The 21,368-nt window shown below is 43.8% G+C and overlaps 1 protein-coding gene across 1 annotated transcript in view; it reads right to left on the bottom strand.

The window, feature by feature from the left end:
• Positions 1-63: 63 nt before the first annotated feature.
• The window catches only part of kita (KIT proto-oncogene, receptor tyrosine kinase a), a gene marked incomplete at both ends in the record, with an annotated part of 72,363 nt that continues 51,058 nt past the window's right edge, over positions 64-21,368 (bottom strand). Inside the window, 10 exons of the mRNA XM_080730893.1 lie at positions 64-258; positions 2,284-2,389; positions 3,517-3,616; positions 4,169-4,280; positions 10,243-10,365; positions 13,101-13,231; positions 13,936-14,030; positions 15,383-15,524; positions 19,913-20,023; positions 21,096-21,200. Coding sequence (XP_080587019.1) covers positions 64-258; positions 2,284-2,389; positions 3,517-3,616; positions 4,169-4,280; positions 10,243-10,365; positions 13,101-13,231; positions 13,936-14,030; positions 15,383-15,524; positions 19,913-20,023; positions 21,096-21,200 — 1,220 coding nt within the window. The remainder of the gene's footprint in view (positions 259-2,283; positions 2,390-3,516; positions 3,617-4,168; positions 4,281-10,242; positions 10,366-13,100; positions 13,232-13,935; positions 14,031-15,382; positions 15,525-19,912; positions 20,024-21,095; positions 21,201-21,368) is intronic.

Raw genomic sequence — 21,368 nt, 5'->3', positions numbered from 1 at the left:
TACAGGCACTTAAAGGGGCGGCCCGAGCGTCAGCGGGACGGGGACGGGGGGGACGGGGGTCCTTCACACCGGGTGGCCGCGGCGGCTCATGCCCTCCAGGAAGACCTCGTCGTGCGCCAGCAGAGGCTGGGACGCCGGGGTGGGTGGGCTGGGGCTGCCGGAGGAGCTGAGGCGCTGCTGCTGCTGCTGCTGCAGCAGCGGTGCATTCTGGGAGTTGTGGTCCTCCCTGGTGAGCTTGGTGTTGAAGTTCAGATAGATCTAGAAAGGATGGAGAAATAGATAGCGATATAATAATAGAATAATAGATAATAATAGACACAATCCCTATAGCAGGGGTTTTCAAAGTGGGTGACGGGGCACCCTGGGGTGCCGCCTATTGGGGAACCCTGCTGTATGTGATCAAAACAGATGACAGCATTACACCGGGAGGGAGCGGGGGGCTGATATGCACGAGACGCGAGAGGCCCCCCGCTGCGACTGAGTCCCGGGGATGCCTTGTCACTTCCTCTCTGGTAGGGGAGGAAGTGACAAGGTCAAAGAGAGCCGGGGTGGCCGCGGCCGCCTCGCACCATGCTCCTTCCTCACCGGAGAGGAAGTGACAATCCTTCCCTTTCAGAGAAACCAGACACGTGCACTCATAGACATCAAAGGGGGCTTGAGCCCCTGCCCTTTAGAGCAGTGGTGGCTGAGTGGTTAGTGTCCACACCTAGGACTCCGGAGGCCCCAGAGGTCGCAGGTACGATTCCCCACTCCAGCTACCACTGCTCCCCTTCCCCCTTGCGCTCCTTGTGGGCATCACTGGGTTGAGTTCAGCTGGGTCAAAGCTGATAAAAAAAGCAGCTGGGTTGGGCTGCGATATCTGAATTTCCCCCGCGGGATAGTATAGGTATTCATTAATCCGTCTGTAAAAAGTGCCCTCCAGACCATTGAAGAGGTAAAGAGGAACAATCTATCTGCGGTGCTATGCTTCATCGATTTCAGGAAGGCCTTCGACTCTGTCCACAGAGGAATGATGATGAAGATACTCAAGGCCTACGATGTTCCTCCAAACCTGCTCCGAGCCATTGGGACCATGTACACGGGAACGAGAGCCCAGGTGACAACGGCGGACGGTAGCAGCGAAGAGTTCAACATCCAAACCGGAGTGCTGCAGGGAGACACCCTAGCCCCCTTCCTTTTTATAGTTGTGTTGGACTATGCTCTGAGACAAGCTATGAGAGGAAAGGAGCAGGAGCTCGGCTTCACCATTACACCCAGAAGGTCTACGAGACACCCTGCCCAAACCCTCACAGACCTGGACTACGCCGATGCCACACTACCCCCCAATTATTTTGGGGGGTCCCCACAGATGATTAACTTAATGTGAAACATTGTTTTCTCACTCAACTGTAAACAAACCAACATAAAGTTTAAGTGTATAGAGGGTATCTGCACATTTCTAAATTGACAATTTAAGGACTTTTTAATACCTCTCAAATATACAGAGGCAGAAATTGGGAAAATAGCCGATCTACATGCTCACAACGCCTCGCATCGCGAGGCGTTGTGAGCATGTAGATCTGCTATGTTCGCTTTAAAAATACATACATTCAAAGATTTGCAAAGATTTTCATGACATTTCATGACAAGATCTACTAGCTCAGGGGTTTTCAAAGTGGGTGACGGGGCACCCTGGGGTGCCGCGACGGCAGTCCAGGGGTGCCACGAGATAATTTGATAATATTTAGAATTTATTTGGACACTTGAAAAAAATATTTAGTATCATTTTAAACTTGAAGTACTAAGTTATTTTCAGTCAGTTCTAACCAAAATGGCTATTATCTCAACATTTTCCTCACAACATAATCACTAAAATATCGCCACTGTCGGGCAGAAACCTCGATCTCCAAGTTTCAAATGTGTAAATGTGTCTTTTGTTAAAGCAAAGCCCTGCTTCATCATACAAGACTGTCGCACAAAACTAGTGAAAACAGCCGATCTACAAGCACACAACGCCTCGCGATGCGAGGCGTTGTGTGCTTGTAGATCTGCTGTTTTCACTAGTTTAGTACATTTTAGAGATGATAAATGCAAAACGAACGGTTGTGGACATACAAGGTTTCCACCCGACAACGACGATATGCTATAAATATAAGGTGCTGGGAGTGAAAATTATAATAGTAGGGGTGCCTCGGATTAAAAAAATATTTCTGGGGTGCCCTGAGACAAAAAAGGTTTGGGAACCCCTGTACTAGCTCACAGCGGTCACGGTAAGTGGTTAAACATTACGGCGCCCCGACTTACGTGCTTGGTGGCGTCTGACAGCTGCTGTTCGATCCTCTCCACCACCTTCCCGAAGGGCGGCCTCCTGAAGGGGTCGGCGTCCCAGCAGGACCTCATTATCTCATACCTGCACACAGACAGGAATGACATGTCAGTCAGCAGAGTCACCATCAGGGGCGTCACACCAAATTCTGGGCCCCGGGTACAAGGATTCACTGCGGGCCCCCCATGAATGTTAACTATTGAAAAATAGCAGATATACAAGCTCACAGCGCGGCACCGAGTGCCGCGCTGCGAGCTTGTAGATCTGCTATTTTTGAAAACTCGTGAAAATGTGTGCAAGAAACCTATATGTTTCCATGTCAGTGGTGCTCAAACCTTTTCATGTGAAGGACCCCCAAAATTATATGTATTTGGCCACGGACCCCCATCTCAAAATATTTAGTTCCAGGGATCCCCCCCAGAAGCAAAAATAGCAGATCTATAAGCTCACAGCGCGGCACTCGGTGCCGCGCTGTGAGCTTGTAGATCTGCTATTTTTCAATAGCTAAAGTTACTAGGGCCCCTCCACCTTGGGCCCTAGTAACTCAGTCCCACTCCCCCCCCCCCCCCACCCTTGTGACGCCCCTGGTCACCATTATAAAATCGTCGCAACACACGCATGCACACACATGTGCTGTGCGTGTGATTTAAGTCTGTTATTACACGGCAGGTCTATCATTACGGTATTCTTTTATTCAAATGAGAGTTCAGCACAGTAACTTTTACAACATTCTCTTGTCACGCAAACAGAAGAGCCCGACCGGCGCCAGATCTTTTTTTTTGGGGGGGTCCGATGTCCAATCACAATATTGTGACTGATATTTCGTCAAAAACTAAAAAAACTTTTGTCTGGTTTTAGTGGTTTATGTTTTTTTTTGTTTTGTTGAATCGTTATAACGTACTCTCTTCTATTATTGTTGTTTACAATTTGAAAATGTAGACCTGTTTTATGTTTTTTGTACATCTGCCAAAAATGTAATAAAGAATTTTGTAAAAAATGAAGAACTTTTTTTTAACTTATAAGCAAAGTAAAAACAAGCACAGATACCTTCTTAATTCATATATTTTGTAATATTTATATTTATATTTGTATGAAAAGAACAAAGATTTAGATTAAACTTGAATTATACATGGAACAAACAAGTAAATATAAATACACATAAACAGAACTTAATTGTATTATTCAAAAACACTGAATAATAGTGGACTCACATATCACTGGGTGCGAACTCTGGAGCATCCATTCTGTAGCCCTCTTTTATGAGCTTGTAGAACTTGGAGTCCACAGGCATACCAGGATACGGACTGTTTCCTACAAGGCCAACATGGAAACCACAACCATTAGAGAGACACAGGCCAACGGACAGTCACGCACGCGCGCACGCACGCACGCACGCATAGCTATACACAAACGAGCCTACAAAACAAACACGCACGCACGCACGCACGCACGCACGCACGCACGCACAAACACATAGCTATACACAAACGAGCCTACAAAACAAACACACACGCACGCACGCATTATGTTCAAAGGTACACACAAACACATAACTATACACAAACGAGCCTACAAAACAAATACACACATTACACACACACACACACACACACACACACACACACACACACACACACACACACCTAAACACACACACCTAAACACAAACAAACCTGCCCACAAAACACACATACCTTCTCAGACAAGCAAACAAATACCCACAACCCCCCCACCCCAGTGACCCCACACACACACACACACACACACACACACACACACACACACACACACACACACACACACACACACACACACACACACACACACACACACACACAGTGTAGCTGACAGAGATAAACATACCTAGGGAGAATATCTCCCAGAGCAGGATGCCGTAGGACCACACGTCGCTCTCGAAGGTGTACACACACTCGAAGATGCTTTCTGGGGACATCCACTTGACAGGCAGACGAGCCTAGAGGGGAGAGAAACACACACACACCGCCGCTCATCACAACCACTTCTATCATGAACCCATGAGGATCATTACCAGGGACGTGCTGGCCATTGGGAAAAGCGGGACAACTCCTGAACGGCCGGTTCATTCACAAAAAAAAAAAAAAGAAATGTCGGCCTTCGTTCCATTTTGGGGGCTGGGCGGGCAAAACGAAGTAAATCGTCACTGTCGGGCAGAAACCTCGTATCTCCAAGTTTCAAATTTAAAAGCACACAACGCCTTACGGTGCGAGGCGTTGTGTGCTTGTAGATCGGCTGTTTTCACTAGTTTAAATCATTTTTAAAATGATAAATACAAAACAAACGGTTTTGGACATACAAGGTTTCCACCCGACAACGACGAAATGTAACTCTTGTAATTGGCCCACTGGCTTGTCACTTGTCATGATCTGAAATGGCAAAGTAGCAGCAGCGCTACAGAGAGAGAGAGATCTCTCTGTGAGGGCCTCTCCAACTCTTTTTCCCGGGCTGAATCAGGGGCCCAGCACGTTCATTACACGTTTGCTGATGGCTCAACCACAGCTTCACAGTGGATCTTTTGATCCAGCCCAACCCGACGACTCTGCAGGCGAAAAGGGTGATTGTTGAGTAGGGCTGTCACGATTATGACATGTTACATGACGATTAATCGTCACTCAAAGTTTTGCGATTTAATTGTGTTTTTGTCGTTGACAATTACATTCCTGTTTGGCTTAAAGGCTTTGAAGTTGCACAAGGCAGATATGACACATAACCTGAATAATACAAAGAAATGACTGACATATTTGACGACTTTATACTTAAAAAAGAACATTGATAGTGGAAATAGCCGATCTACAAGCTCACAACGCGTTGCATGTGAACTTATAGATCGGCTATTTCCACAATTTTTGGAAAATGTTTGAAAACATACCGTATGAACATTTTTCAACATTATGACGATTATGACAAGATAATTGCGATTAGACGATTATGTAATAATTGTGACAAGCCTATTGTTGTGCTTTTTCAGTTGCTGCCCCACAACTGTGGAACTTGTAGATCAGCTATTTTCAGTGAAGAGATTTAGTATCGATGGGGGAAAAGGAGAGGGTCTAGTACAGGGTTCCCCAATAGGCGGCCCGCGGGCCATTTGCGGCCCGCGGGGGGCTACTGTCTGGCCCACACCAACCCCAGTAATAATGGTGGTATAAGAGCAGCAAAAACACTAGTATATCATTGTTGTCGGGTGGAAACCTTGTATCTCCAAATTTGTAAGTTCTTTGGCAAAGTAAAGCCCTGCTTCATCATACAAGGCTGTCTCACAAAAGTAGTGAAAACAGCAGATCTACAAGCACACAACGCCGCGCGGTGCGAGGCGTTGTGTGCTTGTAGATCGGCTGTTTTCACTATATATATATTTTTTTTTAAATGATAAATGCAAAACGAATGGTTTTGGACATACAAGATTTTCACCCGACAACGACGATATCTGAACTGTCGTTGGAGTAGCGGGAACGCCACCGTCGCCCCCTGCAATGTTGTGGCCCTCGGCTTGGTACCCTAGACATAATTCGGACCTTGGGGAAAACTATTTGGGGAACCCTGGTCTAGTAGTAGTATAGACCCCTTGGGATTTCTGGTCAAGAAAGTATACTGTGTTTTAGAGGTTAACCTACTGCTATTCTCTGTAATATTTTATGTTTGCATGCTGCCCAGTGCTTTGGACAACACAGTTGTTTTAGTGTGTGCTTCATGAATAAAATGTACTTGATTGACTCAGGGAGACAAACATCACACAGGCGTTCAGGAGTTGCCCATGATTCAAACCAGTAAGACTCCCTAATCGGGAGATAAGCGACCGTCAGGTCGCATACACAAACTTTAGAAGGCAATGGTAGGCAATCAGGAGGGAAGGAATATGGGAAATGGGACAGATCCATGTTGATGACATGACTTTAGACATACTGTGTATCGCTTTGCGGTACACACCCTTTTTTTGCAAAGTCTGTAGGAGCAGTGTCCAAAAATGTGTTTTGCAAAAATCTGCCTCATGGTGGCGCTAGATGGGACAGATGCATGTTGATGACATGACTGTAGAGATACTGTCTGCTTTGTGTGATTTTAGGGCAAAATCTGTAGGAGCCGTGTCCAAAAATGTGTTTTGCAAGAATCGGCCTCATGGTGAAGAGGGCCATGTGATAAATGAGGGGTGGTTGTGGTTTGGCAGCCAATGAGTGTGGGTGGCGGAGATCTGAGTAGGGGAAAAGTGTGACGTGACGGACAGACAGACAGACAGACTGACTGACTGACTGACAGACAGGCGGTGGATGTTTTGATAGATAAATTAATCTCATGAGCCCCTGAGGATATGAATATCTTCAACGAACGATCTATCCTTAAACCTGAGATGGATGGAAGTATGCAGGCACGCACACACACACACACACACACACACACACACACACACACACACACACACACACACACACACACACACACACACACACACACACACACACACACACACACACACACACACACACACACACACAGACAGACAGACTGTACTGTATATAACCATATGACAGCGGGTCGGCTGCCAGACATATTTTTTACAGAGGACACCTTGTCTGTGGAACATACGTTACATACCAGCGCCTACACGCCTGGAGCATCAACAGCTCCTTTACAGGTGTAAAAATAAGAGCTCAAGAGCTCCATTGTGAGGCTTGTCATTAGTGGGACACCTCAGACAGACGTAACATGCTAGAATTGGAGGGCGGGCACACGCCATATGTTTGGCTTTTAAGGCGCCGTTCTTAGACGAGTGGAAAAGGTGAAGCAATAATGTGATTATCGTTTTCGTTCACTTTTGGCAGTTTCCTCACACAACAGGTCTATCGGTGTGTGGTTTGGAGAACAGATTTGAGATTCAAAAGTATTTATTTCTCATGCTCGTACAAGTGTTTGAAATGTCGGTGTGACATGCTCCGCTAATAATTTAATAAACTCAACCAAAACAAGATAAGCGGTATTAAACCACACGAACACTCAAGCTTGGGGTTTAAAGGAGTAGTTCACCCCCAAAATGACTTTTTTTTCCTATCGATTACTCACCCCACAGAGACTTGAGTTCAATAATATATTTTAGTTTTTATCGCATTCCAAAGCCAATAATTTGATTATAATAAATGTACCCCCATTGATTCCGGATGGAGACCCAAATGCATTCGTGTCTCTACCCGGAATCAATGCGCCTACAAAGGCCAATTCAAATACTCATATCTTACATTCACGCTGCGGCCATCGCTACACCTCCCCCATATAATATCTCAGAAAAAGCCCCTACTGAATCCTCAAGACTGAAATCAGTCCCCAGGACTGAGAACTTGAACCCCTGAGCTCGTATAGGTCAGACGTTTTGGGTAGAGAGAGATTTGTTGTGGAGGGGGAAAAAGGAGGTTATAAAAAACACTGGAAAAGGAGGTTAAGTTTAAGTATAGACCCCTGGGGGCCCCAAATAAGTATAGGGTTTTACAGGAACAATAACTTGAGGAAGTCTATTAAGTGTGTGTCAGTGTGTTTAGTGTGTAACGTGTAGAGAATGTTGCTAACCCTTACAGGGTGTGCACAAACATAAATACAGTACAGACAGACACTTTAGAACAGAGGTCTTCAACAGGGGGTCCGGGACCCCTAGGGGGTCCTCAGAGTTACTACAGGGGGTCCTCCAAAACTTCCAATCCTTTTTATATTAACAACTTGAACCCTAGTGTCCAGCAGACCAAGTACAGAGTGAAAGTTTACTAGGTAATGACGGTTCAAGTGGTTAAATATCTGAAAACACAAATTTACGTGAATCCAAAATACACTGATGATTGTGCTGTCAAACGATGAAACTATATGGAATCTATGAACAGGTTGTGGGGGTCCTTGCTTCATCTCTCACTCAACTAAGGGGTCCTTGGCCTGAAAACGTTGAAGACCCCTGCTTTAGAATTGTCCGCTGCAGAAGGGAGAATCTAAGTTTTGAAGATTGCGTGCGCTTCTTTGCACTTGGCAAAAACGTCGAGACACTTGATAGGAAGCCCTGAGCACTTTCTCAGAAATGCTTGTACTTTGAGTCAACACGGTTGTTGTTTTTTGCCAGCCTCGACTCAGAATATTCAAAATGGTTTTCCAGCATTGAATGCTTAGTTTTGAAAGTGCCGTTACAAAAGGCCGATTTCATACGTTCATTGGAAAGCTCCTCCAGGCAGATAACATACACATACTTGGTGGTCCCTGGACCCCTACTTTGAGAACTAGTACCCGCTGAACTGCCGGTTTGCCTGCAGTCATGGCGTATATTTTAAGGTTTTTGTAAAGCTCTCATCTTTGTACCTGACCAAGTAAAACTGAGCTCTTGATTTGATCCAGAAAAAAAACCAATAAAGGTTGTGGTGTATAGCATGAAGAATGACTGCCAGATGTTTTGCACGCACGCACTCACGCACACGCGCACACACGCACGCATGCCCCACACACACACACACACACACACACACACACACACACACACACACACACACACACACACACACACACACACACACACACACACACACACACACACACACACACACACACACACACACACCTGTCCAGCACACTTTAAAGGAAAACTTGTTTTTTTTACAACAAGGGTTCATATTTTAGACAGTCATTAGAGAAAAGAAAAGATGAGTGTTAAAATGTTTTCATTTACTTATTTCTATCATTTTAGTGATTTTTGTTTTGCGATTTGCAAGTGGCTAAATATGTACAGTATTTTTAGACACAATAAACCCATTCCCAAGATGCACCGCAATCTTTCATGGGCAGATGTGACTTATGGGGGCTGGTGTAAATAGTAACAAAGAAATTGCCGGCTTATTGTGTCTAAAAAGACATATTTAACCACTTGTATGCATGCCCCAACCCACTGAAATCAAAATACTAAAACCACTAAAACGATAGAAAGTAGTAAATGAAAACATTTTAACACTCATCTTTTCTTTTCTCTAATTACAATCTAAAATATGAACTCTTGTTGTAAAAAAAACAAAACAATGTTGTCCTTTAACCACGTTAACCCTGGGGTCCCTATTCTGGGGCATGTCATTATGAGCAGATATTTTGAAAATATGCTGGTTACGTGACCCCAGAATGGGTGTTGACCCAGTGTTGACAGTGTGCTTAGTGTCCTGTGCTGAGCCGATCCAGATGGAAGCATGACAAGGAATTCACAGAATGCAGGTACAGTATAACTCATGTGCTCAGGGGTGTTGCACCATCACTGCGGGGCCCCCCATGAATGCTTTAACTATTGAAAAATAGCAGATATACAAGCTCACAGCGCAGCACCGAGTGCTGCACTACAAGCTTGTAGATCTGCTATTTTTGAAGTTTGAATATTTCAAATCCTTGTTTCTATGTCAGTGGTGCTCAAACCTTTTCATGTGAAGGACGCCCACAATGATATGTGTTTGGCCACAGACCCCATCTCAAAATATTTAGTTCCAGGGACCCCCCCAGAAGCAAAATTTGAGTTACAAATGTTCGCTCAAAAAATAAACATATTCAAAGATTTGTACACATTTTCACAACTTTTCAAAAATAGCAGATCAATAGCTAAAGTATCCACAACTTTCCAACATCCCATGGTGCATTGCGCAGAAGTTGGACGGAGCTTCCGGCGCCGCAGCCGAGTATGATCTACAAGCTCACAACGGCTGCATCTGCGACGCGACGTGAGCTTGTATGTCTGCTGTTAACCGGAAGTGTGGTGCAACAAATTCTCCAGTAAATTCCTGCGGAAAGAGGTGGATATTAAATAATTAAGGCCCCTCCACCTTGGGCCCTAGTAACTCGGTCCCACTCCCCCCCCCCCCCCCCCTTGTGACGCCCCTGCATGTGCCGTCAGTGCAGTGCAGACTTACGTTGCCTTTGACCACATAGTTGGAGTCGGTTGTGATGTCCCGGGCCAGGCCAAAGTCACAGATCTTTGCCACTCTTCCTTGAGTCAGGAGGATGTTTCGTGCTGCCAGGTCTCTGTGGATGCACTGCAAAAGTGAGGAGACACATGGTTATCCAACGTTTTCAGGCCAAGGACCCCTTAGTTGAGAGAGAGAGATGAAGCAGGGACCCCACACAACCTTTTCGTATAGATTCCATATAGTTTCATCGTTTGACAGCACTATCGTCATTGAATTTTGGATTCGGGTCAATTTGTGTTTTCAGATATGTATACATAAAGTTGACCTTTCACTCTGTACTTGGTCAGCTCTTTTTCACCTCTACAAAACCTCTTTGCTGAAAATAGCCGATCTACAAGCTCACAACACCTCGCAGCGCGAGGCGTTGTGAGCTTGTAGATCTGCTATTTTTGGCTAAAGTTCTCAGAATATGGACGCTAGGGTTCAAGTGGTTAATATAAAAAAGGAGAAAAAGGTTTCTATCACACAAAGATTTGGAGGACCCCCTATAGTGACTCTGAGAACTACCCCCTTGGGGTCCCGGACCCCCTGTTAAAGACCCTTTGACTTATACATTTTCATGTGCGGGGGAAAACGCAGACATCCTTGCGCAACGCAACGTAACGTAACACACCACTTGGATTTCCTCACTGGAATCTGTAGCGCACACACAGACGCTGACACCGATACACAGGGCTGGCTGTGCAGCAGTGTCTGCAGCCGATCAATATTTCAGCAGCATTCTCCAACATGAGTTTTAGGTCTGTTGACCAGCCGTGGAAACAGGATCCATGCTTAGCACTTGAAAGAAAAAAATCAAACCTCGGTTCGAAGTGAAGCGGTGAATTTTTATTCTATGTGTTCTAGAGCTATGAAATCTGTGTTCTAGATCTATACATTCTGTGTTCTAGATCTATACTTTCTATGTGCTTTAGTTCTATATTTTTATGAATTCTGAATGAATGAATGATTTTATCTGGATGGCCAAATTGTCATGTGAAGCTTGACCAATCCTCAATTCTGCATGCACGGGACAGACATTCTCACTCCTTGAGAATCTATGGGAATACTCAAAAGAACATGTACGGGACAGACAAAGACACTCCTTGGAAGCGGCTTTCACCGCATAAAAAAAAGAAGGAAAAGAAATACAGAAGAGAAAAAAGAGAATGGTTGAAGTGGATGGAGGTCACCACTTTCAAAGGAGGTTTTTGCCGTTTCTGTATCAGGTCTGTTGATCTGTTGGTGTCGGTGTGTTCTGTCCATATGATATGTAAAGGATAACGTCTGGCTCGGCGCTCATTATCGAGAAATAAAAATCCCGACGGAGGTGGCTATCGGCCTGAAGGGATTTGTATTTCTCCATAATGACCGCTGAGCCACACGTTATGCCGCTTATTACACGGCTACTTAACCCATTTAGGCCTAGAATTATTGAATGCTTTAACTATTGAAAAATAGCAGATCTACAAGCTCACAGCGCGGCTCTTTGAATATATGTAACGAATATATGAACGAACGTTTGTAACGAATTTTGCTTCTGGGTGGTCCCTGGAACTAAATATGTTGAGATGGGGCTCTGTGGCCAAATACATATCATTTTGGGGGTCATCCATATGAAAAAGTTTGAGAACCACTGACATAGTAGTCTCTCAAGAACAGACTAACTGAGCTCCAGTTAAATGAAAATGACCTTTTCTTTGACGATGGCTGGCCAGATTGCTGACATAGAAACATACGTTTTTCAAAAAACCTTAGAAGGATTCAAAAGACACTTATAGAATCGGGTCAAAATTAAAATTTTCACGATTTTTCAAAAATAGCAGGTCTTTCAATAGTTAATAAATAAATGAATAATTTGACACAAAAGTAAAAATATAACAAAATATTTTCTTGCTTCCAGTAGTGAAAGTATTCCACAAGTGTTGCACTGGGCGTTCGCCGAGCGCAATGTTGCCACGTCAAACAACAAGGAAGCGTTGTCGATCAAACAGAATCCATATTTGGTTACTGCCATCGTCTATTTCTCACTTCAAATGTTTTCAAAAACATTGTTTAGTTGTAAATGACAGCTAAATTGTTGACATGGCTGTCATGTTGGATACGGCATACAATTCACGCAGTGCAGCCAGGTGCTCTGAACGATTAGACAGCGGTCTGTAATCAGGAAATAACACACCGCTGATTTCAGCGATTGACCAATCAGAATCAAGCATTCAACCAAGCCGCATAATAAGGAATCCTAACGGTCAAACAGGATTTAACAGTAAGCAGGCGAATGGCTTTTACTGCCAGGGGCATACAATGTTTACTACCAGCCGAGGGGCATAAAATGTTTACTGCATGATCCACAGTAAAATCCACAGTAAAATCCAAACAAGGTGCTCTTTTGCTCGCAGAGCAAGTGTGTTTGTGTATCACCGCGGCGCTGTCCCCGCATATCTAAGCGGGAGCCCCTGCGGCAACCGCTGCCCGTCTGTAGAGCGCCATACACTATATTAATCACATATAGCACTCTTGAGGGTTGCATGCATGTTGGCAAATCGTAGGTATTTGATAATCACAAGCAGAAAATGCCCATGTGTCCATTCGTTCAGACCAAAACCATCACAATCGGTGACTTGCACGGCTTCCTCCGCCGTTGGAGTGTGAATGTGTGTGAATGGATGAGTGCAATGCACTTCGCAAAAGGGCATTTGCGGGCCGGTGTGTTTTTAATCCTCCCTATGCGTTCGCCACACAAATGGAGACAAGAGTGCCTTGGTCACTATTGTTTTGTTAATTACTGCATTTGTCGGTGATGAAGGAAAAAGAATGCTCACATTTTTGGAGGCCAGGAAGTCCATGCCTTTGGCCACCTGGTAGGAGAAGCTGAGAAGGTCTTCGGTGTCCAGCGAGAGACCGTCCTCTTGAAGCATTTCGCTCACGACGTCCGCGTCGCCACACGAGCCACCTGACACACCAAACCAGGCCGCAAACGTTACTGTTTACTGATATTTTTTGAAAATCAGTTATTGTATTAAAATTTGCTTTTTTTGTGTATTTTTTATAATCAACCAAAGTCATTAGTTCAATTAACTCGAGTGTTTCTCAAAGTGGATTTCAGGGACTTTGTGGGTTCCTTTATGGGGGTACTTTGTCCGAAACCGAACTTTTCGCCAGAAAGGTCCGGTTCGACTTCGGAAATCTGCCCGCCGGAAAATCGTAACTCACCGAAACAAAAGTTTGGTTTCGGAGATACCATGGACACTGGACAGGCCTTAAGAGTTTGAGACACACCGATTGATTGATTGATTGATTATTTTATTAGACAGTAGGAGTAAATAACTGTACAAGTATAGTCAATACCATTGAAATGTAGTACAGTACAAGTACAGTTAAACAGGGACTGTCCATAAGTCCGAAGGTTCATTAGTCTGAAGGGTTACTGAGGTTAAGGTTAGGGTTAGGGTTAGAGTTAGGCATAGTATTCTTAACAAATTCGGCCTAATGAACCTTCGGACTAATGAACCGTCGGACCAATGCCATGGCACCCAGTTAAACACCCTGCCTAAAAGGAACATCCCAAATAAGACCTTTAACAGTCTTTTTGTACGTCGGAAGCCCTCAAATTAACTATTTCATCTCATATATCAATAGATAAAGTGTGTCTCTTGCCTTGGCGGACGGAGCGTCTCTTCTCGGAGCACGAGCTGACCAGCGGGCCGCCGGCGACAGAAGGCCTCATGGACATGTAGCCGTTCCTGCTGTCCCTGTGGGGAGGAAGAGAAGGAGCAGTCTGGTCTCAGAACAACACAGAGACACTTCAGAGGAGCAGGATGTCCTTCCAGGCAGCGCCACACTCCTACGTACCGAACAGCACGTACTGGGCACTCAGGCTCATTTCACGCTCCTCGTATTATGTTACACTTCCTCGGACAGCGGTGTCGTGCAAAAAAGATTGTTAAAATAGCAGCTCTGCAAACTCACTTGTCACACATCGCGTCACGTTGCGAGCTTGTAGATTGGCAATTTTAACTTTTCGCCAAAATTGACATGCCAAAAACAGGAATTCATGGGTTGCATTTGTAGTCCTAAACAGCCATGTTGAGGACCAACACAGGTTTTTCAATTTGTCTGATTAGCACAGAACTAATGTTCTTCGCCAATCAGAACACCTGTGTTGGTCCTCAACATGGCTGGTGAAGGACTACAAATGCAACCCATGAATAGGAATGTATTATAAACGATTAAATCTATTAGTTTGAATAACTGTGGCACCCCTTTTAGAAATCATCTACAGGGCAACAATGTGTCACATACTTGTAGATTAATAGAAAGCGTAGAGTATAAACTAGGCTGTAAGGTGACAATGTTGCTTTCCATATGTTTGGGACAGCTCTCAGCTTTCATCAGCTGTTCTGTTAACCACTCGCGCCATAGCTTTATTAGTATGGCTATTCAATAGCAGATCTACAAGCGTGTGAGCTAGTCGATCTGCAATCTTTTTAGATTTTCTCTCTCTTTTTTTTCAGGAGAAGAAAGAAAATGTTTTCGCTTAAAACGACAAGCCAAAAAATAGGGACAGTCAGAGTTATTGTGGTTACAAGGGAATAATTGCTCGGCACGCAACATGCTCCTTAGTCCTGACACATTCATTCCTACACGCACAACCTGTTCTGGTTTAATGTCTTGCAGACAGTCATTTGTGCGTTGCTGGGACAGGGATGCAATAAAAAAAGGCCTCCCCTTGTCTAGAATCTTGCCATTTAGCAGACGCTGTGATCCAGACAGCGCGACTTACATGTGAAGTGCTTGTTTAACTCTAGTCAATAAACAGGTACAATCACATAGATAGAGTGCAGAGACAACGCCGTGTAGGTTGTAAACAATGAACCTACAACCTACTGTAGAATCCCGCTAAACAGCTAAGAATAAAAAATAAAAAGTAACCAAGATATGTCTGCATAGAAGCCATATCTTGGTCAATCTTTGTCTATAATCTATAGGTCTGTATTTATTTTTATTTACTAGGGGTCCATGAGGAGGCTACAAGGGTGCGTAGTAAACTGGGTGTTGTTGAAATGAAAGAGTTTCAGAATCACTCCTATATCCAGACACTGACCCGGCAGTGTCTCTCTGCTGCAGTATGTTCCTGTAGTAGCAGTGCTCTTCCATCTTGGAGCACATGAAGCATTCTCTCTTCCTGCGCAGAAAGTTGAGGAGGTCACCAAAGCAGCAGTACTCGGTGATCACCAGCGTGGGGCCTGCAGACAGACAGACAGAGGGAAATGTAAACATTCGAAACATCCTGGCCTGTAATGGCATGCCCCAGATAGGGACGCCCAGTCTGAGTGGGTAAGTCTGTACATCGTTGCAGCCGGCAGAAACCTCCTGTTCTTTTTTCTTTTTTTTTCTGTAAATGAATGCCCTACTTCAGGGGTCTTCAACGTTTTCAGGCCGGGGACCCCCAAACTGATGGGGAGATGGAGCAGGGACCCCCTACCACCTCGTAGGGTGGGGGGGTCAGGGCTACGACATATTTTTTATTTTAAACATGTACAAGTTACAGCGAGCAGGGTGGGCCGTACCACTACCATTTCTAAACATACTACTTATTAACTGAGACCCAATCTGGGAACCCATCGTCAAAGAAGAAAGGGCGACACCTATCGGTCGGCCTCTCTTCCTTTGACTCTGGGACCAACATAGAAAGGGGCGGGGATACATGGAATTCCCCGGTTGAGAACGAATTTTAAAACTAGTTCCGCTTTGAAGCCTGGTCCGCCCCTTGGTTTGGTTCCCTCCCGAAACTACTATAGCGGAACTGCTACTCTACACACGGAACACAAGTTACACAACAGACAACCACAACAACGACGACGCAACATAGATGCTACTGTGGACGAGGAACTGTTTTCTAGCGTGCTTACAAATGTTTCTCAGTTACACAATATTGAACAATTAAAACCTCTTCAGCCCATTTGTTTTAAGTACTTGATAGATCGGCGACGACGGCGAGATGTTTGGCATGTTTGGCCGCCTGGATCCTGTTATCCTGCTTTCCCAGAGAGAAGGAACAAGGACCCCATCGTTTTTACCCCATATGCTGCGCTGAATGAAGCTGGATGATCTGCTGATGATCTGCTGCAGACCAGTGACCAAGACACAACGAATTTACCCACAATAAGCAAACGTTTATATAGCCTCGGATGTCATGGTGTGTTGCAATACAGTGGATTGATGTTTTAAATCAATATGGGATGTTATGATAATGTATAACTGCTTTAACCTCGCCTACCAGGCTTTCTCCCGGCTGGCTAACTGCAGTAAGCTAGCGTGTTAGCATACGGCCGTCATGTTTTCAGCTCGTCTTTTTAAACATTTACAGTTGCCTTATATTACTCTATAAATCTATCTGTGATGTGTGCTTTTACTAATACTGTCGTGCTTAGGCAATGTAGTGGGAAAAGTACTCGCATTCTTTACTTAAGTATCATGCAATACGGGCACAAGTCTTGTATTCAAAATGTAGCCCTTGAGTAAAAAAGTATAAAAGCATTGGTATCAAAATGTACCAAAAGCAGAAAGTAGTACTCAAAGTACGCATTGTGCAGAATGTAACCAAGGTGTTTAAATAAGTGTAGATTGTACGCTATTTCAATATCTTGTCCTGTGCTCCTGTCTCACAAAAGATGATGTTATGCTATGAAACAGTTCGTTTTTATTTATAGAATAATCTCTCAATAACAGACTATTTTTTCCCTTTTATTTGATGATGGTTAGCCGTATTGTTTATAGAATAAACCCTAAAGTTATGTTGCATTTATGTAGGCCTACTGTATACTACGTTTACAATGTGTATGATTATCTGTATAATAAACATTTGGTTTGATTAACAAATGTATCGTTCTATGCACAGATAATGTTGCTTAATGTGTATGCCTATGGTACTGTTAATATTTAATGTTAATGTTAGTATGAAGCTAATTATAAAGCTTACATGAATGATGATGGACTGAAAAGCTAATGAGAAGTTGTGACTCTATTAGCATACAAGCAATCTGCATTTAAATAAGCTGTGTTGGAATGTGTCAAACTGTCAACAATGGCTTGTGAAATCAAAGAATGCCACTTTCAATATGAAACCCATTTAGATTGAAATGGTTCACTTATTTATATGAATGATGGATCTGCTGCAGACCAGTGACCAAGACACAACGAATTTACCCACAATAAGCAAACGTTTATATAGCCTCGGATGTCATGGTGTGTTGCAATACAGTGGATTGATGTTTTAAATCAATATGGGATGTTATGATAATGTATAACTGCTTTAACCTCGCCTACCAGGCTTTCTCCCGGCTGGCTAACTGCAGTAAGCTAGCGTGTTAGCATACGGCCGTCAGGTTTTCACTTTTCAGGTCGTCTTTTTAAACATTTACAGTTGCCTTATATTACTCTATAAATCTATCTGTGATGTGTGCTTTTACTAATACTGGCGTGCTTAGGCAATGTAGTGGGAAAAGTACTCGCATTCTTTACTTAAGTATCATGCACAAGTCTTGTATTCAAAATGTAGCCCTTGAGTAAAAGTATTGCAAAAGCAGAAAGTAGTACTCAAAGTACCCATTGTGCAGAATGTAACCACAATGCGACGTTGTTGTGAGCTTGTAGATCAGCTATTTTTAAATAGCCTGTCTAGGAATAAAATAGGGCTAGTTGATTAATGTATGTTTTATAATATAATAATTTAATACATGGGTCTTTTAGACTAGAAGTTGCAACGTTTACATTTACTCTATACTAATAATAATACACTAAAATCTAAATTCATATAGGCATATTGCTGCACTTTACTGTGTAGACTAACAAATGTAGTTCGTTATTGTAATGTAGGCCATTCTTCCTTCCATTTAATTCTATTGTTATGCACAACGATTTCCAAAAGCATTCTTTGATTGTGCAAATAGTGGCAATGTGAAACCCATACATTGTGTGGAAAACCGGGTGGGTCAATGAATATTTAAATGGAGCAATTCGCTTGTCTATATAGACTACAGAGGGATTTATTTAGCTGCACAAAGAATATGTACAGTTGAAAGATGGTTTGTTTCCACCCGTGAGGGGGAATGCATAGTCAACGCACACATTAGATACCGCCCACTATGTTTGATTGGTCAAAAACGCTGCCTGTCACCAGACTTGGGTACCGCCCAAAATCCCTTCCGTGAGTTTGGTGTGTGACAGACTCAGTAGCGTAGCGTTCTCTGAGGCTGTTCTTGAGAGACTAACTGAGACCCAATGTCAATAATATCAACAATCTGTCAATTGCATAGTAATCATGTATTCAAGCTATTCAAAATGGATAGAATCATGATTTATTTTTTAACATAAATGTGAAAAATGAAAAAAAAAATGAAATCTTTTTTTTTTCTTTTTTTTTTAAGCAATAATTGTGCGGACCCCCTGCAGTACCTCCGCGGACCCCCTAGGGGTCGCAGACCCCCTGTTGAAGACCCCTGCCCTACTTGATCATACTACAGAAACAGTGTCACACAAAAGCATCAAAAGTAGCACAATCTCGAAACTAGATCTACAATTTACAATTTAGGCATTTAGCAAAAAACTTGGTATGAACCTAAAAATGCTATCTAGCCTTCATGGATGGTCAGTGAGGGTAGGCAAGTGCTACGGTAAGTGCTATGGGCAAGATCTGCCAGTGCTATATTTAGAATTCTTCAAAAGTAACAGTTTTGCACATACAGTACAGTATGAGGCCACCCGAAAGAGACTAAATATTTAACCAATGAAAAGGATTACTACTAATTCAGTGGTTCTCAAATTGGAGCCCAGCGACCCTCTAGCCTGGGCTGGCTTCCAATTTCGGGCTTTTGATCCGGTCGGGAGCGGAAGGGCTCCTACGTTTTTCTGTAGTCCTAAACGGACTACACTTTGGGCGGAAACAACGACCGGAAACAGTTTTAACCAGGTTCTAACCCGTACTTGCGCATGCGCTAACTACTTGCGCATGCGCTAACTGGGTTGAAATTGTTTCCGGTCGTTGTTTCCGGCCAAAGTGTAGTCCGTTTTGGACTACAGAAAAACGTAGGAGCTCTTCCGCTCCCGACCGGATCAAACGGCCCGTTTAGTAAACGAAGACCAGGCTTTCGTCCAGCGGAAAGCCTGGTGATGCGAGGTTAGCGACCCTCAGGACTCCTTGAGGGGGTTCCTAATGGACCCTTAAAGGTCTGTAACTCTGAGAGTGTACAAAAATTACACTGTAGGGCCTTTTCCACCGGCAAAGAACCGGTTCCAGAACCAGTGCCGGTTCAACTTTCTTGGAACCTTGGTTCGTTCTTGCGAACCGGCTTGCGTTTCCACCAGATTGAACCATGATTGAACCAGAGGAACCAAAGATTTTGTGGTTCCCGTTCGGAACCAACTTTAACGGTTCGGAACCAACTCCGGTTCTCGGTGGAAAAGCACACCTCTGGTTCATCCCATAGGCGGGAGAAAGAACCAGAACCGGTTCTTTGCCGGTGGAAAAGGCCCCAAACAGAGTTGTTGGGGTCCTTGAAATTGAGAACCACTGGTTTATACAATGACATGGAAGTTTGAAAGGTGTTAATGAACACACGGCAGCTCCTCTCACCTCCGACGGTACAGGCTCCCAGCAGGTTGACGATGTTCATGTGGTTTCCCAAGTAACTGAGAACTTTGAGTTCAGACATGAGTGCTTCCTTCTCGGTGGCATGGGCACTGGCTGCGGAGATGTAATTGGAGAAGTCAAATTGTCAGGGTTAGCAACCAAAAACATACCTGGCATGAACCGAACTCAAGTCTCAATCTGCCTAGCAATAAAGTTAATTGTCTGTGGTATTTTTGCTGGATACAAAATATCGTCGTTGTCGGGTGAAAACCTTGTATGTCCAAAAACCGTTCGTTTTGCATTTATCATTTTAAAAATGATTTAAACTAGTGAAAACAGCCGATCTACGAGCACACAACGCCTCGCGCCGCGAGGCGTTGTGTGCTTATAGATCTGCTGTTTTCACTACTTTTGTGCGACGGCCTTGTCTGATGAAGCAGGGCTTTGCTTTGCGAAAGAAAGTACACATTTGACACTTGGAGATACGATGTTTCCACCCGACAACGACGATATGTTTTGTGTTAATTAAGATCAGCCAAGCACAAGGGAACTTTTGATGTCTATATAACATTTTCTCAGGTCTAACGCAATCTACAAAGAGATCTCTGCGCTTGAGGCCACACATTCACAAGCCCTTGCCAGCGCACATCCATTATGTGCACGTCATATAGTCAAATTGTGGGTTCTGTCTTGTCATTCGTGTATTTGTGTTTGTGTATTATTATGTGTTGTGATTTTGTGTCCTGATGGCTGCCCGGTGCAAAAGGAATTTCCGCAAGGGCAAATAATGCATCTGTCTATCTATCTATCTATCTATCTATCTATCTATCTACTAGGGCATTCACGAATAGTGATTTTTAGTATTCGAATTATTCGACCTCAAAGTATTTCAATAGTCGAATATTCGACAGGACTGGCCAAACTGTCAAATATTAAGTATATTATGACTTCCTATCTAGCCAAGCTTTATAAACTATATCTTTTTTTAAGGAGAAAACAATAAAATAAAATAAGAAAATATTCGACTTTGGTGAACAACGTCGAATAGTGACTTTGATATTCGAATGTTCGAATGTTTGAATATTTGGTGAATGCCCTACTATATACACTAATGAAAGTATTTTTAATCTCTTTTTATCTTCTTTTCACTTGCGTGTGTGCGTGCGTGTCATGGCTTTAAACGTACGTTTGAGCATTTTCACGGCGACCGTCATGACCGAGTCCGCCTTGGACAGCCCGTAGGCGGTGGCCTCCACCACCTTCCCGAACGCCCCGGATCCCAGCGTCTTGCCTGTGTTGGTGGGGAGAGAGTGAGAAGGAAGGCACAAAAAGGAGACAATTATAAGACAGACACACACATGGCTGTTATTCCGCGGTCCTGTTTTCACTGGCGCGGGGCCAGCAGCCAGCTCCTAGGAACAAACTTTGAGAGCCTTGAGCCCTCGAGGGGAGGCACATG

The sequence above is a fragment of the Nannobrachium achirus genome (assembly GCF_963921795.1).
Source record: "Nannobrachium achirus genome assembly, chromosome: 1".
NCBI lineage: Eukaryota > Metazoa > Chordata > Actinopteri > Myctophiformes > Myctophidae > Nannobrachium > Nannobrachium achirus.
Note: the sequence above shows the minus strand (reverse complement) of the source record. Positions and strands in the feature narration are given on the sequence as shown.